Source organism: Dipodomys spectabilis, unplaced genomic scaffold, assembly GCF_019054845.1.
Source record: "Dipodomys spectabilis isolate Male_0828 unplaced genomic scaffold, ASM1905484v1 ptg000032l, whole genome shotgun sequence".
Lineage (NCBI taxonomy): Eukaryota > Metazoa > Chordata > Mammalia > Rodentia > Heteromyidae > Dipodomys > Dipodomys spectabilis.
In genome coordinates, this window is record NW_024870709.1 from 22,313,607 (window position 1) to 22,339,781 (window position 26,175).

A 26,175-nucleotide genomic window follows, 5' to 3' on the forward strand; every position below is an offset into this window, starting at 1 on the left:
AAATAATGAGTTCACACCAGAAAGATAGTCATTTTATGTAGAACACAGTCAATGGATTTTAGGTAAAGGATTCCAGTATCAACTTACTCTGATGAGATCTATCAACTAGAGAAAAGGGAGGAAAAATCTAATAATACATAGGAAATGAACAGATCCAAGAAATAGACATAGATTGATCTCAAAGAACTAAGGACTAATGGAAAAAGAGGACACCCACATGTCTGATTCAACATTGAAAGTTATAGCATTAGACATTTGTGTCTTGGGGTAGTAGTGATTTCAAAGTCTAAGAAAGCTTACTTAGTATGTGAGTGATGGCCGAATCTCCATCTTAGAAAGATCAGAGAACTGTCAAGGCAGGAGTGAGATTAAAGGGCCAGCTGAGGCATTTAATTACTAACCTTCCTATATTAGAATGCATTAGCATTAGTATTATTTCAGGGAAAAGATACATTAAATACTTATTACATCTGGTAATTAATATATATATATATATATATCTGGGATAAAAACAAAATGAAAAATATATCATTTGTTGCATATTTTAGTAGCTTATTTCAACATTTTTATCATTATCCAAGACTATAAGCATATATATAATTTTATTTTAAATGCTCAAATTATTGCCACTATTAATTTTGTTCACATAATAAGGATGTATCTACCCTCTTGCTATATAGTAACTTCTTGTTTGACATTCAGATTCATCTGCAATCTCTTCCTTCTTTTTTTCCATTCCTCATCATCTAAAACACAATTTAATTATTAAATGATAGGTGATAGAAATAATGTATAGCAAGATATCCAGCCATTGCCTCAAATTTTGAAATTGAGAGCCAATTTGAAAGTAATGTCAATGATTTATATTTCTAGTGTGTTGTATTCAAAGCTAGCCCTTCCTGACAATTGTTGAGAGTATCCTGCTCTGAAGTTTGACCCTTATGCACCAATTAAATATAAAAACAGGTCTGAATCTTTTTCATCCAGTTGTCTTGTCAAGAGTACCATAGCTTGACTGTCATATAAAGCTCTTTAAATCACTCTGCCAAGGAAATATTATTGTAGTACAGATTTTAACATTCAGAAATATTCACTCCTTTTCACTTACACGGATTCTGAGGGTCAAAGCTATGCATTTTTATTAGATATTTTATTATCTTTCACCCCATTGGAAGATCAAAGCATTACAATAGAATTTTTTTTTTTACTCTTTTAATACTAAAGTGATTTGGTATAAGGGAAATACTAATGAGGATTTTTTATTACTTATTGAAAGATCCTAGTTGACAAAATGAGAAAGTTTTATATAAGAGATAGATGCAAGGTTTAAATTCCATAAAACTTTTGGAAACTAAGCAATCCTGTCAAAAATAGAAGAGATTTTAGAAAAGGGATGTAAATGTGGAGTTTGGGATTTTCTTAAACACATGATGCTTCCAAGAAGAGCTGCAGCATGTTTCAGCAATCATTTCAATACTAAAAACCCTGGTTTATAAATCTAAGCACAGAAGGAAACTTTTAGAGATGGATTCTTTCCATTTATTTTAAATGTAATGTGATTCTTAGTGCAGTGTCTCCTGATGGATTTTTGGCTTTTTGTAATATAAAGGCAGAGCAAGTAACTCGCTGTCCTTTATCACTGTGATATCAAGGTCATGCTTTTAGGAAGTGCCTAGCAAGGTCATTCTGACTCCAACCCTTCCTGAACTGATTGAATCACCATCCCTTCTTTTAAAATGTTTCTAAAAGTGAGCTCACAACCACCATCATTTAACAGTGTCAACGGTTAAAATATCTCAGACTTGGTCTTAGAATCTCTAGCTTAAGAACACAACTTTAATCAAGGTAGGCTCATTGTCTAGATTTGTCATTGTAATTAGTCAAACCTAGCATCACTGTGACCAAAACGTGAGAGAAGGGACTTAACATTAAAGAGGAAGGATTTATTTTCAGGTATTACAATCCATGGTCAGCTGGATGCATTTTGCAACCGTAGCCTGCGGCAAGGACACACACCGGACAAAGCATGTGGTAGAGCAGAACTTCCCTGATCATTGCCACCAAGAAACAGAGAGAGAAAATAGGAATGGGCTAGAACAAGATAAAATTCTCAAGGACATACTCACAGAAACCTGTTTCCTCCAGCTAAGCCCTATGTCCTCAAGTTTGGAGAACCTCCCAAATCATGCTATCAGCTAAAGAAAAAGATTCAACCTATGAGCATGTGGGACAGGGAGACATTTCATATGTAAATCATAATCATTATCAAGAATATAAACACCTACTGCCCTCAGTGTGAAACATCTCTTTTTCCTTAAATTATAAAAGTGCTTCTTTTTCTTCTTTTTTTTTTCTTTCTTTCTTGCTAAAAGGTACTTGGGGGAAGGAAGAGTGAATCATTTCAGGCCTCATGAAACAGAACGATTGACAGTACTGACTGAAGTCAGGCTGAGAGTAGTCAGCCCTAGGGAAGCATTTCTGACAACCAAGCTAATGCACTACAATGCTGACACAAAGCTTCCTCTACATTCCAGAAAGAAGCTGTTTGTCAATAATGGAAAACTGGGCCAAATGGTTCTGGTGGTGGACTGCTAGCAAATGTCTGTCTTAAGACTAATTGCAGATGACTGAGCTTAGGTTTCAAAGGAAAAATAGGAGCAGAGCCACCTTCAAGTGAAAGAAGCTTTCCTGAAAATTAGAATGTTACTTTTAAAAAATAGCATATTGGAATCAACAGCTAAGATATTTTTCTACAAGTTGGTTGCTTTTTCCTCTTGAATTCTCAGGGCTCTGCTGTAAGTTCCGTTTTGTTTACCAGAAAGATATGAGGACAAGTTTAATGCTGTGAAAGGTGTTTACTTAGAACAATAATATGGCAAACATACATAGTAACTGACATATTATATAAAGCTTTCCAGGCTGAAAAATCAACAGTGAGCTTAAAAAGATTTAAAAATATAAGACTGAAATACACAGATGAAAACCACCGCATTAAAGACAAAAATCAAGTAATGTACCTTCTTTTGTGTCTAAATTACAGACAAAGTTCACGATCGCCACATCTTCTTGATTCCTTAAATAGCATTATCAGCTTGATACTGGCTTAATGCCTTTGGAGTGTAACATTGAGACACTGTATTGGCCTTTGCCCTGAGAAATTTTGTTGTTGGAAGGAGGGAAAATGGTGCTATAGAATTTCATAAATGAGAACACCTGAAAACAACCGATTTGAGTGGATTTCTGTTTTATACGCAATATACAGTTATGGAAGAAAGCAAAACAAGAAATTGAACACTTGTCCTTCTTACCCTCCAGGGAGACTATATAAACTAGAAACTTGAAATATACTGAATCACTTAAAATTGTTATAAATTAATAATGGAAGAATGGATTGTTTCATAAACACAACAGTTTTAACTTAGAACCTCTATAGAAAAGTTTTCAGGTAAAATGATCAGGGCTTTAGAGGACGTGTTATGTATTTGTTAAAGTTGATAGTCCTTGGGCAATGAGGACAACTCTCAAGTGAACAACTCAAAAAGGTCATTTCAAGTGTGACTGTATGTTTCTAAAATAAGTTAGCATTTGCCTCAGCTGACTGAGTAAAAAAATTCTGTCTCCAAACTAGGCAGGAAGCATCCAATCTATTTAGGGATTTGACAGAACAAAAAGATGATGGGAAGATGAAATCTCTCTTTGGAACCAGTACATCCATTTTATCCTGCCTTAGAAGTCAGAGTTCCTGGTTCAGACCCCATGACAAACTCCATCACCCAACCCACTCTGTTCTCAGGCCGATTGTACCAGGGCTCCATCAGATCCCAAAGCTCCACACTCAAACTCAGGCTTTCTAGACTCTTCTGACACATTATGTAACTTCTCAGCCTTCATAATTTTAGCCCTCTCTCCTAATAAAGTCTCTCTCTAGCCAGGTACCTGTGACTCATGTCTATAATCCTAGCTATTGAGATCTTGAGGATCACGGTTCAAAGGCAGCCCAGGCAGAAAACTCTGTGAGACTCTTATCTCCAATAAACTCCTCCAAAAACGCCGGAAGTAGTGCTGGTGTCTCAAGTCGTAGAGTGCTAACCTTGAGCACAGACAGGCTCAGGGACAGAGCTTAGGCCCTGAGTTCAAGCCCCAGGGCCAGTATATGTGTGTGTATAAATATATATATATATATGTATATATATATATATGTATATATATACATATATATGTATACATATATATATATACATATATATATGTATATACATATACATATATATATACATATATATATATATACACATATACATATATACATGCACACAGAGATCCACGTGTACTTCTGGTTTAATCCAGAGAGCCTAGACTAATCCAGAAATTTGCTCTAATAAACAAATTTGAAATATAGAATTGATATTTCGCCAGCACTGTTCTTTCTGCTAAGGATTGCTTTTGCTATTTGTGGTCTTTTATTGTTCCATATGATTTTTTGGATTGCTTGTTCTATTTCATTGAAGAATGAGGTTGGGATATTGATAGGTATTGCATTGGATTTGTATATAGCCTTTGGCAGTATTGCCATTTTCACCATGTTAATCCTCCCAATCCAGCAGCATGGGAGGGTTTTCCACTTCTTTAGTTTTGCTTTGATTTCCTTTTTCAGGTTTTTAAAGTTTTCATCATAGAGGCTCTTCACCTCTTTAGTTAACTCCTAGGTATTTTATTTTTTCTGGGGCTATTACAGAAGGACTTCTATGACTCCATCAGAAAGAATGACATTGCCCCATTTGTTAGGAAATGGAAAGACTTGGAGAAAATTATATTAAGTGAAGTAAGCCAGGCCCATAGAAACATAAGTCCCATGGTTTCCCTTATTTGCAATAACTAGTGTATGTCTGAGACAAGCAGAAAAGGTCAAAAGCTATGTACATATGACCATATAAGATGATGTTAAGCAAAATGAACCCAAAGATAGGGACACAAGTGATTTTTTCTTTCTTGCTATTGTTTTAATGTACTTATAATGTAATATGTGTTTTTTTATTTCTTTTATATGTTCTTTCCCCACGGTATAACCCTTATTTTCACTGCATTTGATTCTGGTGTCCTGCATCTTGTATATACATTTTTATAATTTGGGAAGGGGAAGGGAAATAACAAAATGCTTAAATAAGGATACAGGTTAACTCATTGTAACAATGAAATGCAACCACACTATGCTGAAAATGAACTTTACAATTTCAAGGGCAGAGGGAAGAATTGAGGAGGTGGGGAGGGAAGGGATGGTAAGGGAAAAACAAAGGAGGAGGCAACGATGCTCAATAGGAAATGTAGTCATCACCTTACTCATGTAACTGTAACCCCTCTGTACAGTATTTTTACAGTAAAATATCTATGAAAAAATAAACAAATTTGAAATTGTAAGTAGTACATGATGGCCCTTAAAAAGAGAGGTTTTTAAATAATACCCAATCTTAATTTACATGATTGCTTTAGACTCATTTAAATTATGCTAAGCAGAGTAAATGTCATTCTAGTACTCTTCTTTGTAATATAAACAGTACCTAATCAGAGGAAGTGAAATAAACTTTTTATATATAAATAAATAAATAGTATCATTAATGATTAGTATAGAATTATGTAATAGTACCACTAACTCATTAGACAAGATCATCCCTCTTCTACATTCCTCTAATTTCTTTCTTACCTCACTGTTATGATTTATAATGCAGCTAAAACAATCTAAGAAGTAACAAGACAAAAACCGTGGTTTTGTGTTTATCCTGGTGCATAAAGCCTAAAGATGGCTTTCTATTGGCATGAATTGGAACTGGCGCTGTGGCTCAAGTGGTAGAGCACTAGCCTTGAGTTGAAGAGCTGAGGGACAGCGCCCAGACCCAGAATTCAAGCCCCATGAATGACCAAAAAAAAATTCTATTAGCATGAATTGAAGTCCAACATCCTTAAATAACCTAAGAAGGGTCTTGTGATCTCTCTCCATCCCACACTCAACTATCCAGTCTTACTCAACTTCTCTCAGTGAATCTAAGTCCATTTTGCTTTGTCTTTTTCTGGCCCCATCCCCCACTTCTAAACCTGATCTCTTCCTCTTCTGCACATCATTCACCATATAACTCCAACTTACATAAAATCCCAGCCTAGCTTTCATTGTCTTTTAGAAATTTGACCTCTTATCACGCACCTGTGACATTCCTTTATCACACATTTGATATTAACACTGGGATGATCCATGCCACATTTTCAACATTGATTTACCTAATATTAATTAGGCACCTGTTATGCTCAGGATTATTCATAAGCATCAAGAATAAACCAAAGAACAAAGCAAAATCCCTGCCTTTGAGGACCCATAATCTGTACACATAACAAAGATTTGTTAGCTCAAACAGAGCAAAGGAAACAGAAGAATATAGAAGAGGAAAAGAACAAGCATGGCAAAAAATAGAATTAAATAAGGAAAAGCAGAACAAGGCAAAGATGAAAACAGGTCTTAGACATATGGATTTATCTTTTAAAATACTTCCATGCCAGAAATAAACAAGCCCTCTTTTAAAAAAAATAAAATAAACTCTCATTAGCCATTGGCTTTTGGCATCATTTGAAGATGATAAAAAAAATTCTTTTTTTATTCTACTTGCAGCTGAGTACATCCAGATCCTGTCGTATTATGTCATTCAGCACCCCAGCGGTGTCCTCCAAAGCCATGTCCTGTCCACAAGAACAAGGCTTCAGAAACTAAACAATGCTTAAACCTGGGGAGAAAAAACACGGGCTGGAAATGTGTATTAAAGGGCATCACTTTTCCAAAATGTTTTCACTGGAAAACTCTGCTATAAAACAGTGAATGTATTATGCAAGTATAGTCAGACCTCTCTCAACCTATGTGGTACAATGCTTGATTGCACACACTTATTGCAGGTGATTCCGCCAGAATTAAAGTGATTTTATTTTTCCATTAGACATTCAGTGCAAAAGGTCAAAGCGAGATTTAGGATCTCTGTCAGCCTTTTACACCTAAAAGGACTTACTCTACTTTTTTTACCCACCAATTGCAGATCCTCAAGCCTCTCACAAAATGAGGAACTAAAACAAAGAAATCAAATCAGTCGTGTTCGAGTTTGTGCATACAAATAATGACAAATGCAACCCAATTAATAAGATTGAATTTTCTAGGAACACATGTCAAGCAATGTTTACTTTGTGAAATCTCCTTGTCTTGTAAACGTCTAAGCTGATCTCTCTTTCTAACCATTGATTTTTCTCACCTGGACTCTTAAGTAGCAACCGTGTCACAAAACTTGCAAGTCCCTGTACATAGGATGCTGTTCCACCCCTCTGTGTCTTTGAACCTGTTAGGTTTTATGAAGAGATATTCTACTCTTGCCTTGATACTCAAACTGCTAGCGTTTTCCCAAAGTTTAAATAAGCATTCTTTCTATTGCAAAGCCTTGTCTTTATCCAAAAGCCATTCCACATAGTCAGTCCCTCCTTTTGCAACTGCCATGTAAGTAAATCTTGTACAGACTTTTCTTAGAAGCCTTTTTCTCTCTGTGGTCTCTCTTCCCAAAGTAGCTTATTGAATTGTATTTGCCTTTCTTCCTGTGATGATAGAAGGTGATGCAATGAGTCCATGATGAAATGAAGTAAGATGAATGACATAAGCATTGTGATACAGCATTGCACCTGTAAAAGAATACAAACACAGCTGATCTCATAACGGAAATGACCGCTAAGTGTTTAACAGACAAGTCGCACATACAAATAGGATATACTAGACAAAGGGATGATTCATGTCTGGAGTAGGAAGAAGCAGGCAAGATAGCATAAACTTTGTGCTATTAGAACAGCCCACAAAACTGGCTGGAGAGTGCTTGCTTTTCACAGGTGTGATCTGGTTACTGATTAGCATGTGCTTGGGACCAGTAGGTCTCTGGTCCCAAGTGGTCACCATATTCATCCCAAACTCTGTGTAAGCACCCAATTTGTACAAACTACCAAGCTGTAGTTAATCTTCCTGCCTCAAGTTCCCAAGAAACTGAGATGACAGCCACATCACATTGACTTGATTGGAATGGTAAAACTTAACACTTATGAATTCGTTACTTCTGGAAGTTCCTCCTTAAAGTATTCAGGCTAAAATTATCTGTAGGTAACTGAAACTATGTAAAGTGCAGTTGTAGCTGAGAGAAGATACTGTGCATCTGCATTTTAAAAGACAACTAGCAAAACTGAGTGAGCCAGTGGGTCATTCCTGTAATCCTAGCTATTGAAGAGACTGAGGCTATGATCTTGAGGATGGTGATTCAAAGCCATCCTAGGTAGGAGTCTGTGAGACTCTTACCTACAATTAATCACCAAAAAGCTGTAAGTAGAACTATGACTCAAGTGGTAGAGTACTAGCTGTGAACAGAAAAGCTCAGGGTCAGTGCTAAGGCCCTGATTTCACGCCCTAGAACTGGCACACACAAAATAAAGAAAAAAAAGAAAATTATAAAGCCAAGTAGCAATACAGAATTGTACACAATACTAAGGGTCAAGCAAAGTGAGATAGAAAGTGGATGTTATACACAAATCTTTTATCTTGAACAAATTAGAATCTGAAGGACTGATGAGCTCTAGTGGAAAGGTTGAGTGGATATCATTCAATGCCTAAATAACTGAATAAGCAAAAATATTAATAGTTTACAACTCTGAACCTGAAGATAAGAAAAAGATCCTACATACCTTCATCAGTTAAGCCCTAACTTAAAAAAACATTCAAAATACTAGAATTTTAATAATTCTCTCAGCCAAAATGTAACTTTAAAATAAATTTATTTGCAAAAGCATTGTTTAAAAAACATTTTAAAAATGTTTGCAAATGCAAGGACTGCTAAGATTCTTTTTTTTTTTTAGTTTTTTTATTGTGAATATACCATATAGAGGGGTTACAATTACATGAGCAAGGTAATAAGTACATTTCTTTTGGGGGAGGGGAACAGGGGTCCGGTCGTGGGGCCTGAACTCTGGGCCTGGGTGCTGTCCCTCAGCTCTTCAGCTCAAGGCTCGTGCTCTATCACTTGAGCCACAGCGCCACTTCCGGCTTTTTTCTTTTTGCTTATGTGGTGCCGAGGAATCAAACCCAGTGCCTCAGGCATGCAAGGCAAGCGCTCTACCACTGAGCCACCTTCCCAGCCCCTATTTCTTTTTTTTTTATTATTAATTTTTTTTTGTTTGTTTCTTTGCTTGCTTGCTTGCTTGTTTTTGGTCTGTCATGGGGCTTGACCTCTGGGCTTGGGCACTGTCCCTCAGCTCTTCAGCTCAAGGCAAGAGCTCTACAACTTGAGTCACAGTTCCACTTCCAGTTTTCTAGTAGTTTATTGGAGATAAGAGTCTCCCGGACTTTCCTGACCGGGCTGGCTTTGAACTGCAATCCTCAGATCTCAGCCTCCTGTGTAGCTAGGATTACAGGCGTGAGCCACTGGGGCCTGGCTTAATAAGTTTGTGTGTGTGTGTGTGTGTGTGTGTGTGTGTGTGTGTGTGTGTGTGTGAAAATACCGTTCAGAGGAGTTACAGTTACATGAGCAAGGTAATGAGTACATTTCTAATCAAACATTGTTGCCCCCTCCTTTGTTTTTCCCCTACATCCCTGCCCTCCCATCTCCACAACTACCCCCACCCCCTGCTGCCAAAATTGTAAAGTTCGTTTTTCAACATAGCATTTTGTACATCTCATTGTTGCAATGGGTCAACCTGTATCCCTATTTAAGTAATTTTTTTTCCTTCCCCTCCCCAAATTATACCAACATGAAATACAATGAAAACAGGGTTATACCGTGGGGGAGAGACATACAAAGCAACAAAACAGTCACCTTATAAATATGCTAGAAACACCAAGATTCTTTTCATTGTCTTTCTCACCTTTGAGCCTCTCAGCCTGCTTTCTCACAGTGTAATGCTTCTTCAGACTTTCAGAAAACTGAGCCTTCTCTGCTGAGTGCTCATCAGTCTGAGTAGCTGGCCCCAAGTAGACTGCCTCAAAAGATGCCATCCCATAATCTTGTCTCTCCACCTCAGATTACACCCCCTCACCCCCACTCCTGCCCCAGCTAGCCTTTCTGACAATGGGTAATTTGAGGCCACAGCTCTGCTCTGAACTGATACATCACAACGCAACATGTAGCAAGAAGACGTGTTTCTCTGAGATGTTCAAAGCACTGCAGATCTGTCAGGAGCTGTCTGATTTAATGTATAAAGTGCCTGAGGGCATAACAATGACGGAGGAAGCAACTGAGCTTGGCACTAACCTTTCTGACTGTTTCTTCAGACACAAGTGAAGGTTATTCTTTCTGTTTCAACTCACTGGGGTATTGTTCTTATTAGGAAATCAGAATATTAGACCTTAGGACGAATGGCACAATTATACAGGCCTATCCTCTCTGTTCACAAAAGCAACTCTAATTTGCCCGAGATCACATAACAAATTAAGACAAAGAGGAATCAGAAGCCAGGTGGCTCAGTTCACAGACGCTTTCTCTTACTACACTACATTTGATTTTCACAAAGTAAGCACCAACGATTGTAGAGCCATCCATGTGTACACTTCCAAGTCTACCATATTTCCAGTGTCTCTCTGAATACATTTCTTCTGAAACAAGATTTTTTCAATGAGTGCTAAAATAAATACAGCTCATTTTTTGCAATTTATTTCCCTAAATTACAAGAACTAATTATTTTCTCAAAACAAGTACCTGCCAATCATGAATAGAGACAGACCGTGTATTAGTAGAGTTCTTTAGAGAAACAGAATTAATAGTGTATATACAGTCAAGATCATACATAAAAGGAACCATGACAGATGATAAAGGTAATAATCAGTGTTTTTATTAGTATTGTCCCCACAATGCAACATAATGTGAAAGCAAAATATTCTCTCATTAGTGTTGGAAATTAACTAAGGCCATTGACACAAAAATGCCTTGTAATCTGTCAAATGATACATACAGAAAGAACTATATTTTCATTGAGAACCGAGCCTAAATTTCTCAATATTAACAAGATTAGATTACATAAAATAATCGATCCTTCAATCATCTCTATGTTTTATGTGATACGGTCATTCTGTGGACATTTCCACTGGTGTTTGCCATACACATTGTAGATGAGAAGCTTAAAACGAACTCCATGAGAATATAGGAGGTAATTCTTTTTCTACAAAGCTGGATAGAAAGAAGGAGAGAGAGGAGCAGGTGCTAGAGAAGAATACTGCTACACAGAGAAGAATGAAAATAGAATTTTAACTATATTATTATCACCTCTCCCTCTGACAGTTTCCTGTACAGTATTATTTGTAAAGTCATAATGAGTGATGTTATTTGGAGGAAAAAGTTGTCTATAGTGTCAGTAATGTTTATGCTATCTACATCTAGATTCAATGGCTATTCTCATAATAATGTATATGTTTGATTCACCCACATTACAGTATCATTGTGTCCTACATTATCTATCTTTTAGGATACAGTAAAAAAAATCTAATTCAACAATATCTTCAGAATAGTGTTATTCACTGAATGATGTGGCACCTATGCTCTTGTTGAGAATCGTGAGAAATCGCTAGTAATGAATAATTTTCTGGAGAGGTTAGGAGGAAGCAGGTGAAAAGGATCCTAATTCCTGAGAATTTGAATAGCATGATAAGCACTTTTTTATTAAGAGGAACAAAAATTTAGCATTCACTAAGCTGCTTGTGCATTTCAACAATGAATTAAAATGTAGTATAGTTCCAGGGATAGAGCATGAGAAGAAGAGTAAGAGAAAAATCTCCAGAGTTCACATTTTCAAGTGAAGGAACAATGCTGATGATTTACTGTGTTTTTTCAATTGTTTCTCATCTGTCCCTATTCTTATGAAAAATGCATTCTAATAAAAAATATCAAAAGGAGATAATTGTGTATTTAATCATCAGAATAGAACTGTTGGATCAGTGTTGGGCAGAGGGAAGTGATGCCTACAAGGTCGGGGCGGGGGGGGGGGGCGGGGGGGGGGGGGCTGAGACCTGGTAAGACGTAGAGTGCTGAAGCTCTATGCCCTGGCCAGAGACTTTTAGAGAAACAACAATCACCACTGAGCCATGAATGAGGAAATGAAGTGTCACCCTCTTTCATACTCTCAGGGTCCACTAAATTCTCAATGAATGACCATAGAAAAGTTTATTCAAAGAGAAAAACAATCCTGGAATGAGAAAAAAAATCATCATGATTTGCTTAAATTGTATTGTAAAGTGGATGTACAGAAAGGTTACAGTCACATAAGTAAGGTAATGAGTACTTTCCCTCATGAAGCGCCCCCTCACTCCCTCATTCTCTCTTTTTCCCCTCCTATCTTCTCTCCCTCTCAAGTTATATAGTTCAGTTGCAATATGGTGTCTAGTGGATTTCACTGCTGAATTGGTTCACCCTTGGTCCTGTTTTTTCTGTGCTTACCCTCCCTCTCCCCAAATTAGATAGCCTTATATACAAGACAAAAGGTACAGAAATTAAATAGACAAAAGGGAATATAGCAAAAAAGAAAAAAGAAGAGAAAAAAGAACCACAAACACTACAATAAAAATAACCTCCTCTTTCCATTTCTTGAAGTTTATTTCAATAAGCATCATTTTATATGGTCGTATGCACCTCATTATTGAGCCGCTGTGATCCTCTCCTAAGAACATCCTCCTTTGGTCTCACTGTGTGAAAGTTTAGAGTCCTGCTTAATTTATTATGTCCAAGTCTACTTTTTTGTCATTTACCATCTATTGTGTTTACTTGTAGATTTATAGGCACATTCTCATTACTACAAATGAGGGAAACCATGCAACCTATATTTCTTTGGGTCTGGCTTACTTTGCTTAACATAATTTTTCCAAGTAGTTCCATTTCCTTATGAATGGGGCGATGTCATTCTTTCTGGTGGAAGCATAGAATTCCACTTTCAATGTATACCCCATTTTCTTGATCATTCATCCACTGAGGGCATCTCTGTTGCCTACATACCTAGGCTATGGTGAACAGTAAACATGGTGTGCTGGTGGCTTTAGTGTGGCCTGGTTTGTGGTCAACTGGATAAATGCCAGGAGTGGAATTACTGATCATAGGGAAGCTCTATGTGTAGTCTTTTGAGGACCCTCCATACTGCTTCACAGAGTGATTGAACAAGTTTACATTCCCACCAACAATGTAGTAGTATTCCTTTTTGACCACATCCCCTCCATCATCTGTTATTGTTAGTTTTCTTGATAATGGCCATTCTAACTGGGATGAGGTGGAATCTCAATGTTGTTTGGATTTTCATTTCATTTATGGCCATAGATACTGAACATCTCTTCATGTGTTTATTGGCCACTCTTATTTCTTCTTGGGAGAAGTGTATTTTTAAGTCTTTAGCTCATTTATTAATTGAGTTGTTATTTCTTTGATGATTTGGTTCTTTTGGGGGGGGGGGTAAATTCTTGCTTTCTAAGTATATTTTAAATATAAGGCCCTAATCTGATGCATAGCTAGTAAAGATCTTGTCCCATTCTGTGCTAGCTCTGTCCTTTGCCAAGCAGAAACTCTTCAGTTTGGCACAGTCACATTTATTCAGTCTTTCTTTGATTTGTTGTGAATCTGGATCTTAGTAAGTTTTGACCTGTGCCAAAGAGCCCTAGTGTTTCCTCTATTCCTCCTATAATATTTTCACAGTACTGAGAGGTCTTTGAAATTGGAATTGAATTTGAATTTGGAATTGATTCTGGTGCAGGGTGATATATAAGGATCTAACTTAAGTTTTCAGCATACATATAGCCAATTGTACCATAACCATTTGTTGAACAGGTTGTCTTTCCTCCATCCTATAGTTTTGACTCCCTCACATCATGTCTTCCTCAGGTATAAAATTTGAAGGCTAAAGATGGTCATGGTGGCTCACACCTGTAATCCTAGCTAGTCAGAAGGCTGAGATCTGAGGAACATGGTTCATAGCCAGTCTGGGCAGAAAAGTTCGTGATATGCTTATGTCTGATTTAGCATCAAAAAAGCTACACATGAAGCTGTGGCTCATGTGGTAGACTGCTAGCCTTGAACAAGAAAAAGCCTCAAGGAAAGCATTCAAGCCCCAAGACTGACACACACAAAAAAAAAAAAACCAAAGTTTTAAGGCTGGTTTAATTATTTGTTGTATAAAGTAATACTACTTAACATAGATTGTTACAGTGCTTATTGGATAAAAGTTATTATCTCAGTCTGTTTGAGGTTGCTTTAGTGCAATGTTTGAGACTGGATAATTTATTAAGAATGAAGATTTATGTCTTACAATTCTAGAAACTGGGAATTCCAACTTTGAAAGATCTACATCTGGAGAAGAACTTCTTGCTTCCCTTGATAGAAAAGCAAGAACAAGATGCGAACGTGCATGTCTCAGAGAAGAGGCTCCTTTTATAAAGGGACAGCATACCAGTAATGAATTACCATACTTTCCCATAAATATGTTTATGTATTACATTTTGATAAGCAGAGAACCAGTGTCACACTTTAAAGTGCTATGTCAAAAAATGACCCTTTCCTTGGAGTATGGGTATTTTAATCTGGCACTTGTATAGCTCATAATGGGACAGGTTCATGTGTATAAAATAACAGTATATTTTAAAAGAAGATCTTTATTATCTGTCCCAGTGTTCCAGGATCTCACAAAGAGAAGAAAAGCACCCAGAAAATGAAGGGAAAGAAGCCTAGACAATCATAATCAGACAAGTCAAGCCACAGACAGAATTTGGGCCTGCCTGCATTTAAAAACAGATTATATGGGCTAGGAATTTGGCTCAGTGGTAGAGTGCTTGCCTCCCATGCATGAGGTCCTGGGTTCAATTCCTCAGCACTACATAAGCAGAAAAAGCCAGAAGTGGTGTTGTGGATCAAGTGGTAGGGTGCTAGCCTTGAGCTGAAGAGCTGAGGGACAGTGCCCAGGACCAGAGTTCAGCCTCCACGACCGACAAAAAAAAAAGATGATGTTCTTTGATGAGTTTACCTATGAAATATAAAGTTAACTTAAATAATACGTGTCTTCTATCTTCAAAGGGCTTTTATAGGACAATTGCAGAAGTATAGGCATAGAGCCCTATGCCAAACTCAGTGGACCAAAATATGCAGGTTTTTTTCCTCAAACTGGACAAGATACAATCTAAATTACTAAAACTAGGCCAGTTCCTGTCCATTAGCAGAGTTGAATTGGTATATCTGGTTCTTTGTTTTTTATTTACCCAATCCGAAGGATCAAACTGAGGGGCTTTGCACAAGTGTTGTACCATAAAGCTCTATCTGTGGCCTGAGCTAAGTTTTCATTATGTAGTTCCAACTGAGCTTAAATGTTCTAGACAGCCCAGACTAACCTCAAAATCTTTTTCCTGCTACCTCTTTCTCTCAAGTGGTGGGATTACAGTCATGTGCTCACATATCTGGCTGTACTTCTAGCTCTTAGAAGCCTTGTTGGAAAAGATCACACTTGCACTTGAGCACTGTGGAGAGTGATTTTACTTACTCAAAAGGATATTGATCTGGGTTAAAAAATTAAATTTCTCTCTTGTGATAGTAACTGAATTAATTTCATCATTGTCCTCAGTCTCTCATCAAGTGAGAACATTTTTTCCCATGTTCCTGGAAAGAATGGAACTTCATAGGATACAAAAGTTGCATTCTTCTTCCCTCAAATTCCTCTTTAAAAGCAGTCACAATGAAGATTAGGATTTCAGCAAATGAACTTGGGATAAAGGACATCACTGTGTTTATAACAGGTAGCAATGCTATTTGCACATTGTATAATATCATCCCCCTCTGGGAGAAAAAATATGAAGGAGGGTGATCAATTCTCATTTATATGTGATACCAAGTTATTTAAAATGTAGACTGTCATGTGACTCTTCTATGTTATATACACAGTATTATGTGTAATATGAATGTAATTAGGGTGAATGAACATAAAGTAATTACTCTGTTTTGTTGACCTTATAGGACACACATAGATTTAACAAAGGAAGAGTCAGGCAGACCAGTGTCACCTTTCAACCAGGCAGAAATATACACTTATGTATATTTCTAGGCAGAGGGAAAGAAAGGTCCAAAGTCAGAAGTATCAGACAGGATTATTACGCTTTTGTACAGTGATCAAATCACCAGATTTGGTCTTATTTTCTGGATATGTGGCTTTGAGGTTTGGATCAAACCTGAGTAAAGAACCACAATATGGGATCTCTAGTGCACATATGCAATGAAACAAAAGATTCTCTTGTAGTGATTCAAGAATAACAAGTCAGAATGTCATTGCCCCCCGTGAAGGCCAAATCACCCTTTATGTACCACTGGAGCATTTACAATGTTCCCATTTATGAGTGTATTTAGTGTATTGTATTACGACTTGTACAACCAATTACAATGGTAACAATTTAAAAATGAATCCTTTCCCTTGCTGCCCTGTTAACACTCTCTTAAACTGTTTTTTTTTTTATTTTTATTTTTGTTTTTTGTTTTGTTTTGTTTTGGGGGGTCCCATCGGAGGCCTGAACTCTGGGCCTGGGCGCTGTCCCTCAGCTCTTCAGCTCAAGGCTAGCGCTCTACCACTTGAGCCACAGCGCCACTTCCAGCTTTTTTTTTTTTGCTTATGTGGTGCTGAGGATTCGAACCCAGGGCCTCAGGCATGCAAAGCAAGTGCTCTACCACTAAGCCACCTTCCCAGCCCTTAAACTGTTTTTGTCCACTTTGTAACCTTAATTTTCTGGTCTTAATTAAGTTCTACTTTTAACCTATGTCCTAAAGCATAAAATTCTCAGGCCTAGGGTTTTCGGGGTTTTTTTTCCCCCATTATGCTGCTGTGACATATGATTACAAATAGATGTTTTGAAACGTTAAAGCTTGTTGCACTCAACTTTTCACCTATGCTAATGAACTTATTTACATCTTATATTAATGTCACTGAATAACATCATGATAGCTCTAGTAGACATTAGATACTTAGTAATATGGTAAAAAAAAAAAAAGTCCAAGTCCTCAGTCTCCAAAGGTAAAGCTCAGTTTTCTTAGCTGTAAAGTCAGAGGATTAGATTCACAGTATTTTCCCCAAGGTTTCTTCTAAATTTTCCATGCTAGCAGTCTTTGAAATGAGGGCTCCATTAATGCTCTCATTTGCCTGGTGAAACCTAAGGGATTCATCTAAAAATGAATCCCTTTCTTCTCTTCAAGTATGTATGTAGGTTACTAAATAAGTAGTGATTAGATTACTTAATTAATGGCTTCACCTTTAAGAAACATGTTTATGTAATCTAAATTCTTCAAGGACTAAAAAAAAGTACATCCTTTTTTTTCACCCTTAGTTCTCTAAACACCATGGTTTTGTACACAATGAGTGAACGAATGCTCTGGTCTTCAAAATGCTGATAAAGGTGAAATGATCCTATTGTGGTGGGTTCTAATTATTGGAAATAATTTTGCTGTGAACTGTGATTTGAGTCTGGGAGCAACTCCTTGTTCTCTACTTCCATCTAGTGGCAGAAACATTGCCACTCAACTAGGTACTTGGGAACTGCAAAGGTTTTAAGATTGTCAATCAAATGGATGAATTGTTTTATTCTTGCCATTAAAGTAAAAGAGTATTTATAGAGTGTTTCAACAGATAACATGTAATAAATATTAACAAAAGTAACCTATAACACAGGTTTTAGTACTTAACCAGTATAGATTAAATTGCATGAATTTAATCTAATTGATTCAAATGCTAATATGAATATTGGAGAAAGATGTATGGTAGCCTAATGCCTTTTCTTTTTAAAGGATTATAAACTTTAAAAAAAACGTTTTAGTGTTTCTTTTCTTTAAATGTAATGGTAGCCAATGGAAAGGAAAGAAGAAGATGAACATGAAATTTTGATAAACACTGAATTGGTACAGAATGTCTCAGTTCTGTACTAAACCACTTGTCTTCAATTAAATGAGAGCTTTAGTCTCATTATTATTTATATAGGCACTCCAATTTTTAATGACTGTTGAATGATATTTAGTTTTAATGTCCTATAATCCAGAACTTCTTCAAATGGAATAATAGTGGATTTAACTATGTGAATCTACAGTAAAAATAAATTTCTCAAATGAATGAAATAAAATATTTCTGAAGTGCTCCTTTTCACCATTAAATCTAGGAACTATTAGAGAAAGAAATATGCCTGACATTTTAACATTATTCCAACTTTCTTTTGATTTTTAATTTAAAATGCCAACATCATAATAAAATATTTAGATCTAACAGATATGTAATTTGGATGACATTTTGTTTCTTAATATACTTCTGAGCCAACTGAGGAATCTTCAATTTATTTTTTTCAGGGTGGGAAAATCCCTATAAGATGGACAGCCCCAGAAGCTATTGCCTACAGAAAATTCTCCTCAGCAAGTGATGCATGGAGCTATGGCATTGTCATGTGGGAGGTGATGTCCTATGGAGAAAGGCCTTACTGGGAAATGTCTAACCAAGATGTGAGTGCATGGAGGTTGTCCTTTGGTGTCCACAAGCACATTAGTTTGAGGGAAAGGAGAGAGCCCTTGGTCCAAACACAAATTAGTCTCCATCTTCTGAAATTGGCTCAACATCAAATGGCTAGGTTTCAGAACCTTAGGAATCTTTCATTAGGAACTGGTTTTTATGACTTGGGGCCAGCTGATTCATCTTACCAGAGATACTTTGTTGCTCAAATGCAACTAAATTGACTCTATAATGGCCTTGACCAACAAGTACAAAAAGCAGAATAACACTGACTTCTCCTTTCTTCTAACAGAGCGATTGAATGAATCACTATAAAACCCAAATAAGTTTAAGGTAGATACCACTTAAAAAGAGTGAATGAGGAAGTGGTGCTGTGACTCAAAGTGGTGCTGTGGCTCAGGGATAATACCTAGGCTCTGAGATCAAACTGGGGGGGGGGGCCAGAATGGTGGGGTGAAGTTAAGACATGGATGCAATATATTGTCAATATGTCATCTAGCATGATCTTTTTTGAGTTTCATAATTTATACAATATTTGGTTTCCATTTTTGTTTCATTTTGTTGAAAGATTAAAAACAGAATAGTTTACACATTTAATCTCTACATCCTCTACACAATAAAGAAAACAGTAAAAAGAAACAGGTATTCAAGCAATACACAGGAGTTCCTCAGTTAACTACAAACCTCCATTTCCCATACTTTGCTAATCCAGCCCAAAGTCAAACCATTCAATTTCTTTGGGGCTTAATCACAGAGAAAGTTTCTCCATTTCTCATCCCAGGCCAAGACATGATTAGATTTTTGTTACACTGAGATATAATGATAAATTTATAAATATAAATATATATATATAATTTATAAATTTATACAGTATTATAAGTGCATCTATTTATAATCATAAATAACTTAATCCCTTGATTTAATAGTCATGAAAGAGAAACAGAGAATTGACATGAGTGTCCTAGTATCCCATATTAATGAATTGCCAGTGCTTCTAGAATGTAATTCCAATAGATTTCTATGGTAAGTCATAAATGCCTGTCATAGTGGTTTGTTTACACTTCCCGGTAGGACTCATCATCTACTGTCCTGGTAAAGCTTACAGTCATGAAGCCTGAATGCTGGGCCTGTGGGCTGTCCCTCAGCTCTTCAGCTGAGCCACAGCACCACTTCTGGTTTTTTCTGCTTATGTGGTGCTGAGCAATCAAACATGGAAGGCCTCATGCATGGAAGTCAAGCACTCTAACACTGAGCTACCTTCCCTGCCCAGAGTTTAATATCTTAATTTGAGGAATAGAAATGTTCATCAAAATGCATTGGTAAAAAGAAGTGACATTTCAAAGAAAAAGCTAAGTGGTGAAGATTCATCTACATATGTATATTATAAAACATCTTCATAATAATCATCCATTTGTAAGCATAAAAGTCATAATTAGTCATTCTTATTGAGCATTCATAAACTTATAAAAAAAAAAAAGCAAAGACAAATAATATAATGAGGAGTTCCCTGATGTTCCTGCCCCCTAGATTTTCTTACCTCCTGGTTACAAGGCAATAATCGACTCAGCAACCACCGATGGCTATGGTTATGTGGATCCTAATTCAATTATGAAAGTCACTTTACTTTTCAAAGTGCCTCAGTTTCATGACTGAGAAAAATAATAAAGGGAGAGGCTGGATTAGAAAAGCTTTAATATCTCTTTTTACTCATACCAGAATATAACTTTATAATCTCCGAAGAAAATTATCATACTTTCTTCCACAAATAAATGCCTCATGTTTTTCCCTTCTGAAGTTTAGGACCTCTCTGGTCTCTTTCCAGATGCATAGAATCAGATCAGACTTCCACACAGCAGAACAGGAACAAGTGAAGATGCCAGACAATGTGATAGATTTTTTTAGGATACAGCTTCTTCAAAAAAAGGGCTCAAATGGGCAGTTTTCAACACAGACCACCATATAAATTGATCTTCATTGTCTACAGTAGTCGGTACCTTATAGCCAGGCCCTCCCTGCCTGGATCTTGTATCGTCATTTACCCAGTCATTCTGGCCACAGGTCTTAATGATCTCTGTCCATGATGACTATTTAGTAAACCTCATTTGGACATAGAGACTCTGTCTGCAAGAAGAGAAGATGTTGCAGCCAGGAACATACTCCTAACATTAAGCCCATTCTCATTCATTCAGGATTGCCAATGCTCACAGCAGAAGGCCCAGCTCTTCCATCACCCAGAGCCTGGTTCATTTTCCAATGCTAAATTTGGTATTATTGCCAAAGAATATCCAAGCAAGAATGAAAGACAGAGAAAGTCACTGGGAAATTAACTTTTAAGTCTCCTAGGTTGATACTTGACTAGAAGAAAGTAGTAAGAACTAAAATCATTTATGTATCTAATGAATATCTTTATACTACAGCGGCAAAGAGAGTTAGAATTCTTTTAGCTAAATGCATTAGAAGTCACCATACTTGTGTCATATCCTGTATCCGGAATCTCTATTTGGAAGAAAAAATAGCTTACTCAAAATATTTCCAGATGCTTTCTTCAAATACTATTTTATATTTAACCTGCATCTCTCATTTATTGGATCAAGATATAGTGTTGTGTTGGATTTTTTCCAACCAAGAAGCATTTTAAATAAGGAAAGTAATATGATACACAATAAAAGTTGGGCTGTGTGCTCTGTATATTTTATTTATCTTTACCACAATTAATGAGTTTAGCAAAGCTGTGGAGCAAATGATCAAATGGAATATTACTGTGCTTTATGGTTTTTAAAGTGAGTTTAAGTAACTCAGATAGTGTTCATGCAATAATTCCTCCATTCTGTAGACTGTGGTATATTTTATTACAATGAACAATTCTGAGTTTGCAGAATCTGCTTTTGTGAATAATATAATGAGTTTCCCAAAGGTCAGTAGTATTGTACATTAGGGAAAGGAAATGAGAAAAAAAGAGTGCACAAAACTAAACCATAAAATACCTTAAAAATTAACAGTAGGTGCCATCTGCTTAGTTATTCAGCAGCTATTTATTAAACATATGTCAATCACCAGACTAGGTATGCACGTAAGGTGGGGATAGGGAATTAGAAAACTCAGTCTTCTCTGTTAATGTTAAGTGAAACAAGCCAAAGACAGAAAGACAATTACTGAATGTTCTCACTCTCAGGTAGAAGCTAAAAATTAGTTGATTGCATAGATGTAAACAATAGAATAATAGTTACTAGACATTACACAGGAGAGGCAAGAGGGTGGTGCATAGGGAAAGATCAAATCACAGGTAAGTGGGATAAATTATAGAATTCTTAGAAGCATAATAGAACTATAAACTACAAGAAGTTATTATAAATTTTATCAGAGCAGACTTTTATAAGAGCAGACTTTGAATGTCCCCATGAGAGATATTTATGGAGATGAAAATGTTAAATATGTTGTTTAATCTTTATAACTTATATACGTGTATGAAATTTTCATACCATACTGGATAAGTATATTCAACTGAAAAAAGAAACCACACTCTGCATTCAACCCTCTTTAAATCCTGGTTACTGCACTGAAGTCTGGTATTGGTCTTGCCTTCTTGTCCAAATAGAAAAATTCTTATCCAGGGTAGCTGTTGCAATTTCTTTTATTTTTTTAAATATAAACTAAATTGTGAACACAGCAGTTAATAATTTTTTCAGAAGTACAAATCTTGTACATCTCATTGTTGCAATGGGTCCACACAAACACTATTTCAGAAGATTTTTTATTGTAAAGGTGATGTACAGAGTGGTTACAATTACATAAATCAGGTAATGAGTGCATTTCTTTTTGAATGTTGTCACCTCTTCCCTCTTATTCTCCCAGTTTTGTGTTTGTTTGTTTGTATGTTTGTTCTGGGGCTTGAACTCAGGGCCTGGGCACTGTCCCTGAGCTTCTTTTGCTCAAGACCAGCACTCTACCACTTGAACCACAGCATTACTTCCAGCTTCTGCTGTTCATGTGTTACTGAGGAATCGAACCAAGGACTTCATGCATGCTAGGCAATCAGTCTACCACTGATCCATATTCCCAGCTCATTCTCCCAGGTTTTTCCCTCCTGACTCCCTCTCCCACAAATTATAATTCACTTTCAACAAAGTGAAAGTGAGTATCACTGCTGCATTAGTTCACCTTTTGTCCCACCATTTCTTTGCTCCCCCTTATCCTCATCAAAACAGGTAAACATACATACTAGCCAAAAAGTACAGAAATCAAAAACAGTGACAAAGGAGGAAAAAACACACACAAAAAAACCCTCTGGAACAGAAGACCCAGAAGACCCAGAAATTAACCCACAGACCTATAGCCACCTAATATTTGATAAGGGAGCCAAAAACACAGGCTGGAAGAAAGATAGCCTCTTCAACAAATGGTGCTGGTAGAATTGGCTATACACATGCTGAAAACTGATGCTAGAACCTAATATATCATGCTGCACCAGAATCAATTCCAAATGGATCAAAGACCTCAATGTAAGACCAAATACCATGAAAATACTATACAAAGATGTAGGGGAAGCACTAAGGCTACTAGGCACAATTTGAAACTTCTTAAGGAAAGATCCAAAACCACAACAAATCTAAGATAGATGGGACTGTATCAAACCAAAGAGTTTCTTCTTGGCAAAAAGCCACAGAATAAGAGAAGATCTTTACAATACCTATGCATCAGATAAGGGCCTCATGTCTAAAACATACTTGGAACTCAAAAAATTAACCCTCCCCCAAAAAAACCTCCAAGAAACAACAATCCAATTAATAAGTGGGCTAAAGACTTAAAGTGAGACTTCTCCAAAGAAGAAATAAGAATGACCATTAGACTTATGAAGAGATCTCCAACATCTCTGGCCATAAATGAAATGAAAATCCAAACAATATTGAGATTCCACCTCACCCCAGTTAGAATGGCCATTATCAAGAAAACTAACAATAACAGATGTTGGAGGGGATGTGGTCAGAAAAGAATGCTACTACATTGTTGGTGGGGATGTAAACTTGTTCAATCACTCTGTGAAGCAGTATGGAGGACCCTCAAAGGACTAAACATAGAGCTTCCCTATGACCAGCAATCCCACTCCTGAGCATTTATCCAGTTGACAACAAACCATGCCACACTAAAGCCACCAGCACAACTATGTTTATTGCAACATTGTTCACCATAGCCTAGATATGGAGTCAACAGAGATGCTCCTCAGTGTATGAATGATCAAGAAAATGGGGTGTAAATTCAAAATGGAATTCTACCCTTCCACAAGAAAGAATTACATCACCCATTCAAAAGGAAACGGAATCACTTGGAAAGATTATATTAAGCAAAGTAAGCCAAACACAAAGAAACATAGGTTGCATGATTTCCCTCATTTGTAGAAATTAGAAAGTGCCTAGAAATCTACACGTAAACACATGGATGGTAAATGACAAAAAATTACTCTTGGATATAATAATTTCAACATTCACATAGTGAGACCAAAGGAGGATATATTCTTAGGAAAGGAAAACAAAGGCTCAATAACTATGTAAAAATGACCATATAAAGGGGCTGGGAAGGTGGCTCAGTGGTAGAGTGCTTGCCTTGCATGCTCGAGGCCCTGGGTTCGATTCCTCAGCCCCACATAAGCAAAAAGAAAAAAGCCAGAAGTGGCGCTGTGGCTCAAGTGGTAGAGCGCTAGCCTTGAGCTGAAGAGCTGAGGGACAGCGCCCAGGCCGAGTTCAGGGCCCATGACCGGACCCAAAAAAAAGACCATATAAAATGATGTTTATCAAAATGAACTCCAAGAAATGGAGTTTTTTTATTATTACAAATCACAAGGATTGAACTTCAAATAATTTAAGCAAAACCTTTTGATCAGGATAACAAGAAGATAGTTTAACATGCTGGATCTTGGGAGTTATGTGATAATTTTATTTATTATTTTTTTTTTCCATTGTGGGGCCTGAACTCAAGGCTAGCGCTCTACCACTTGAGCCACAGCACCACTTCCAGCTTTTTCTGCTTATGTGGTACTGAGGAATTGAACCCAGGGCCTCATGCATGCAAGGCAAGCACTCTACCACTGAGCCACCTTCCCAGCCCCATTATGTGATAATTTTAGTACCTCCCTGGGTTCCTTTCCTCTGTTCTCTACTATTGTTAAATTCTTTCTTTTTTTCTTCATATTCTGGGACTCAGTAATCTAATTTAGCAATCCCAAAAAAAGGAGTTCCATCTAAAAATTAATATGTTAATCTCAAAGAAGAGTCTGCTCTGTTAAGCCCCTTTTCACCCTGATCAAAAAGCCATGTCAAGAAAGTATTAAAATTAGGCCAGATAAATTTATTCTAGTCTGTCCAGTCCAAGGTGAGTGGAGCATTTTGAGTGAATACTTCCCCATAATCTCATGAAATGAAGGAGGAACTGGCCAAGGGACTCAGCCACTGGAAGGCATTCAGTTGCAGCACTGATGTATACCACTCGATCACAGAGACATGTTTTCATTGTTTCCTTTAGCAAAATAATGTGGATTTACTAACAAAGGTTCAGAAATATAAACCATTTGTACACTATTGTGAGTCTTGACTTTAGAAAAAATGTAAAATGTGCCATTTTGTTACTCTATTTCTTAGAAATACTTCCATTATATAGATCAACATATTTAGCTCATTACCAGAAACATGGGCATATTGAAGCTACACAACTAGCCCATTGTTTCATTTTCTTTCTCTTTTTCTCTTTCTTTTCCTTTTTTTATGAGGCATTTCAGAACAATTTTTTATTTTATTTTCATCCAAGTTCAAGATAATTGGGAGTATATTACAGTGCTAGAGTTCTGAATATATCAGCAAGGGTATTGTAGTTTTTCCCTCACTCCTAATGTGCTTAGCAGAAGAAACTGGATGCAAATATGAACAGCAGGCAGCATTAAATAACCGAATCCCTGTGGAGTGGGTACATGGGGAAAATCCTAGTACCACTTAAATGAGAGGTGACTTAGTCTGGCTAATGATCTGAATGCTTGCTAGACTGGAGTCTTGGGTTTTGTTTTGTGTCCCTGATATGAAAAATTTTGCCTTGAAACAGTTTGAAACTCACAGGCCTCCTGGGTATGATTTCATTTAAGTATATGCCACTAAAGTAGTACAGTTTCCAAAAAAAATGTATCAGAGATTATCCCATTTTAGATTTAATAGGAAACACAATGCTACCTGTGTGTTTCTTCTTTTTCAAAACTTTTGTATAACAGTGACTTAGGTTGTTTTCTTAAGAACCCTTGAAGGAAAAAATATTTGATTTCTTAGAGATGACATAGACATAAAAAACCTTTTGTCCTGATCTTTATTTTCAAGATTTAAGGAGGAAGAAAACCCTTTTCTGTAGTTTTTATTTGTCCTCAAAATTGTAAAACATTCTGAATTATGAGTCAGTTCTTTAGCCAAGAATGGTGGGTGTGCAAAATCTACTTACCTAGAAATTCAGTGTGATTTTATGAGTCAGGGAGTCCAGTCATTTTCAATTTTTGTGTCTGATTAGGTTTTCCAAACTTGACTTTATTATGTAATGGCTGTTGTGTAATGATCTATGTAAGATACAGTAAATTGCTAAAAACCCATTCCTATTATTTCTCTCTTCCATAATAAGGAA

The 26,175-nt window shown here is 36.7% G+C and overlaps 1 protein-coding gene across 2 annotated transcripts in view; it reads left to right on the forward strand.

Annotated features, from left to right (window-relative positions):
* The window catches only part of Epha6 (EPH receptor A6), a 732,346-nt gene that overhangs the window by 685,276 nt on the left and 20,895 nt on the right, over positions 1-26,175 (forward strand). For both annotated transcript variants that reach the window (XM_042676999.1, XM_042677000.1), the window contains exon 15: positions 18,375-18,524. In XM_042676999.1, coding sequence (XP_042532933.1) covers positions 18,375-18,524 — 150 coding nt within the window. The remainder of the gene's footprint in view (positions 1-18,374; positions 18,525-26,175) is intronic.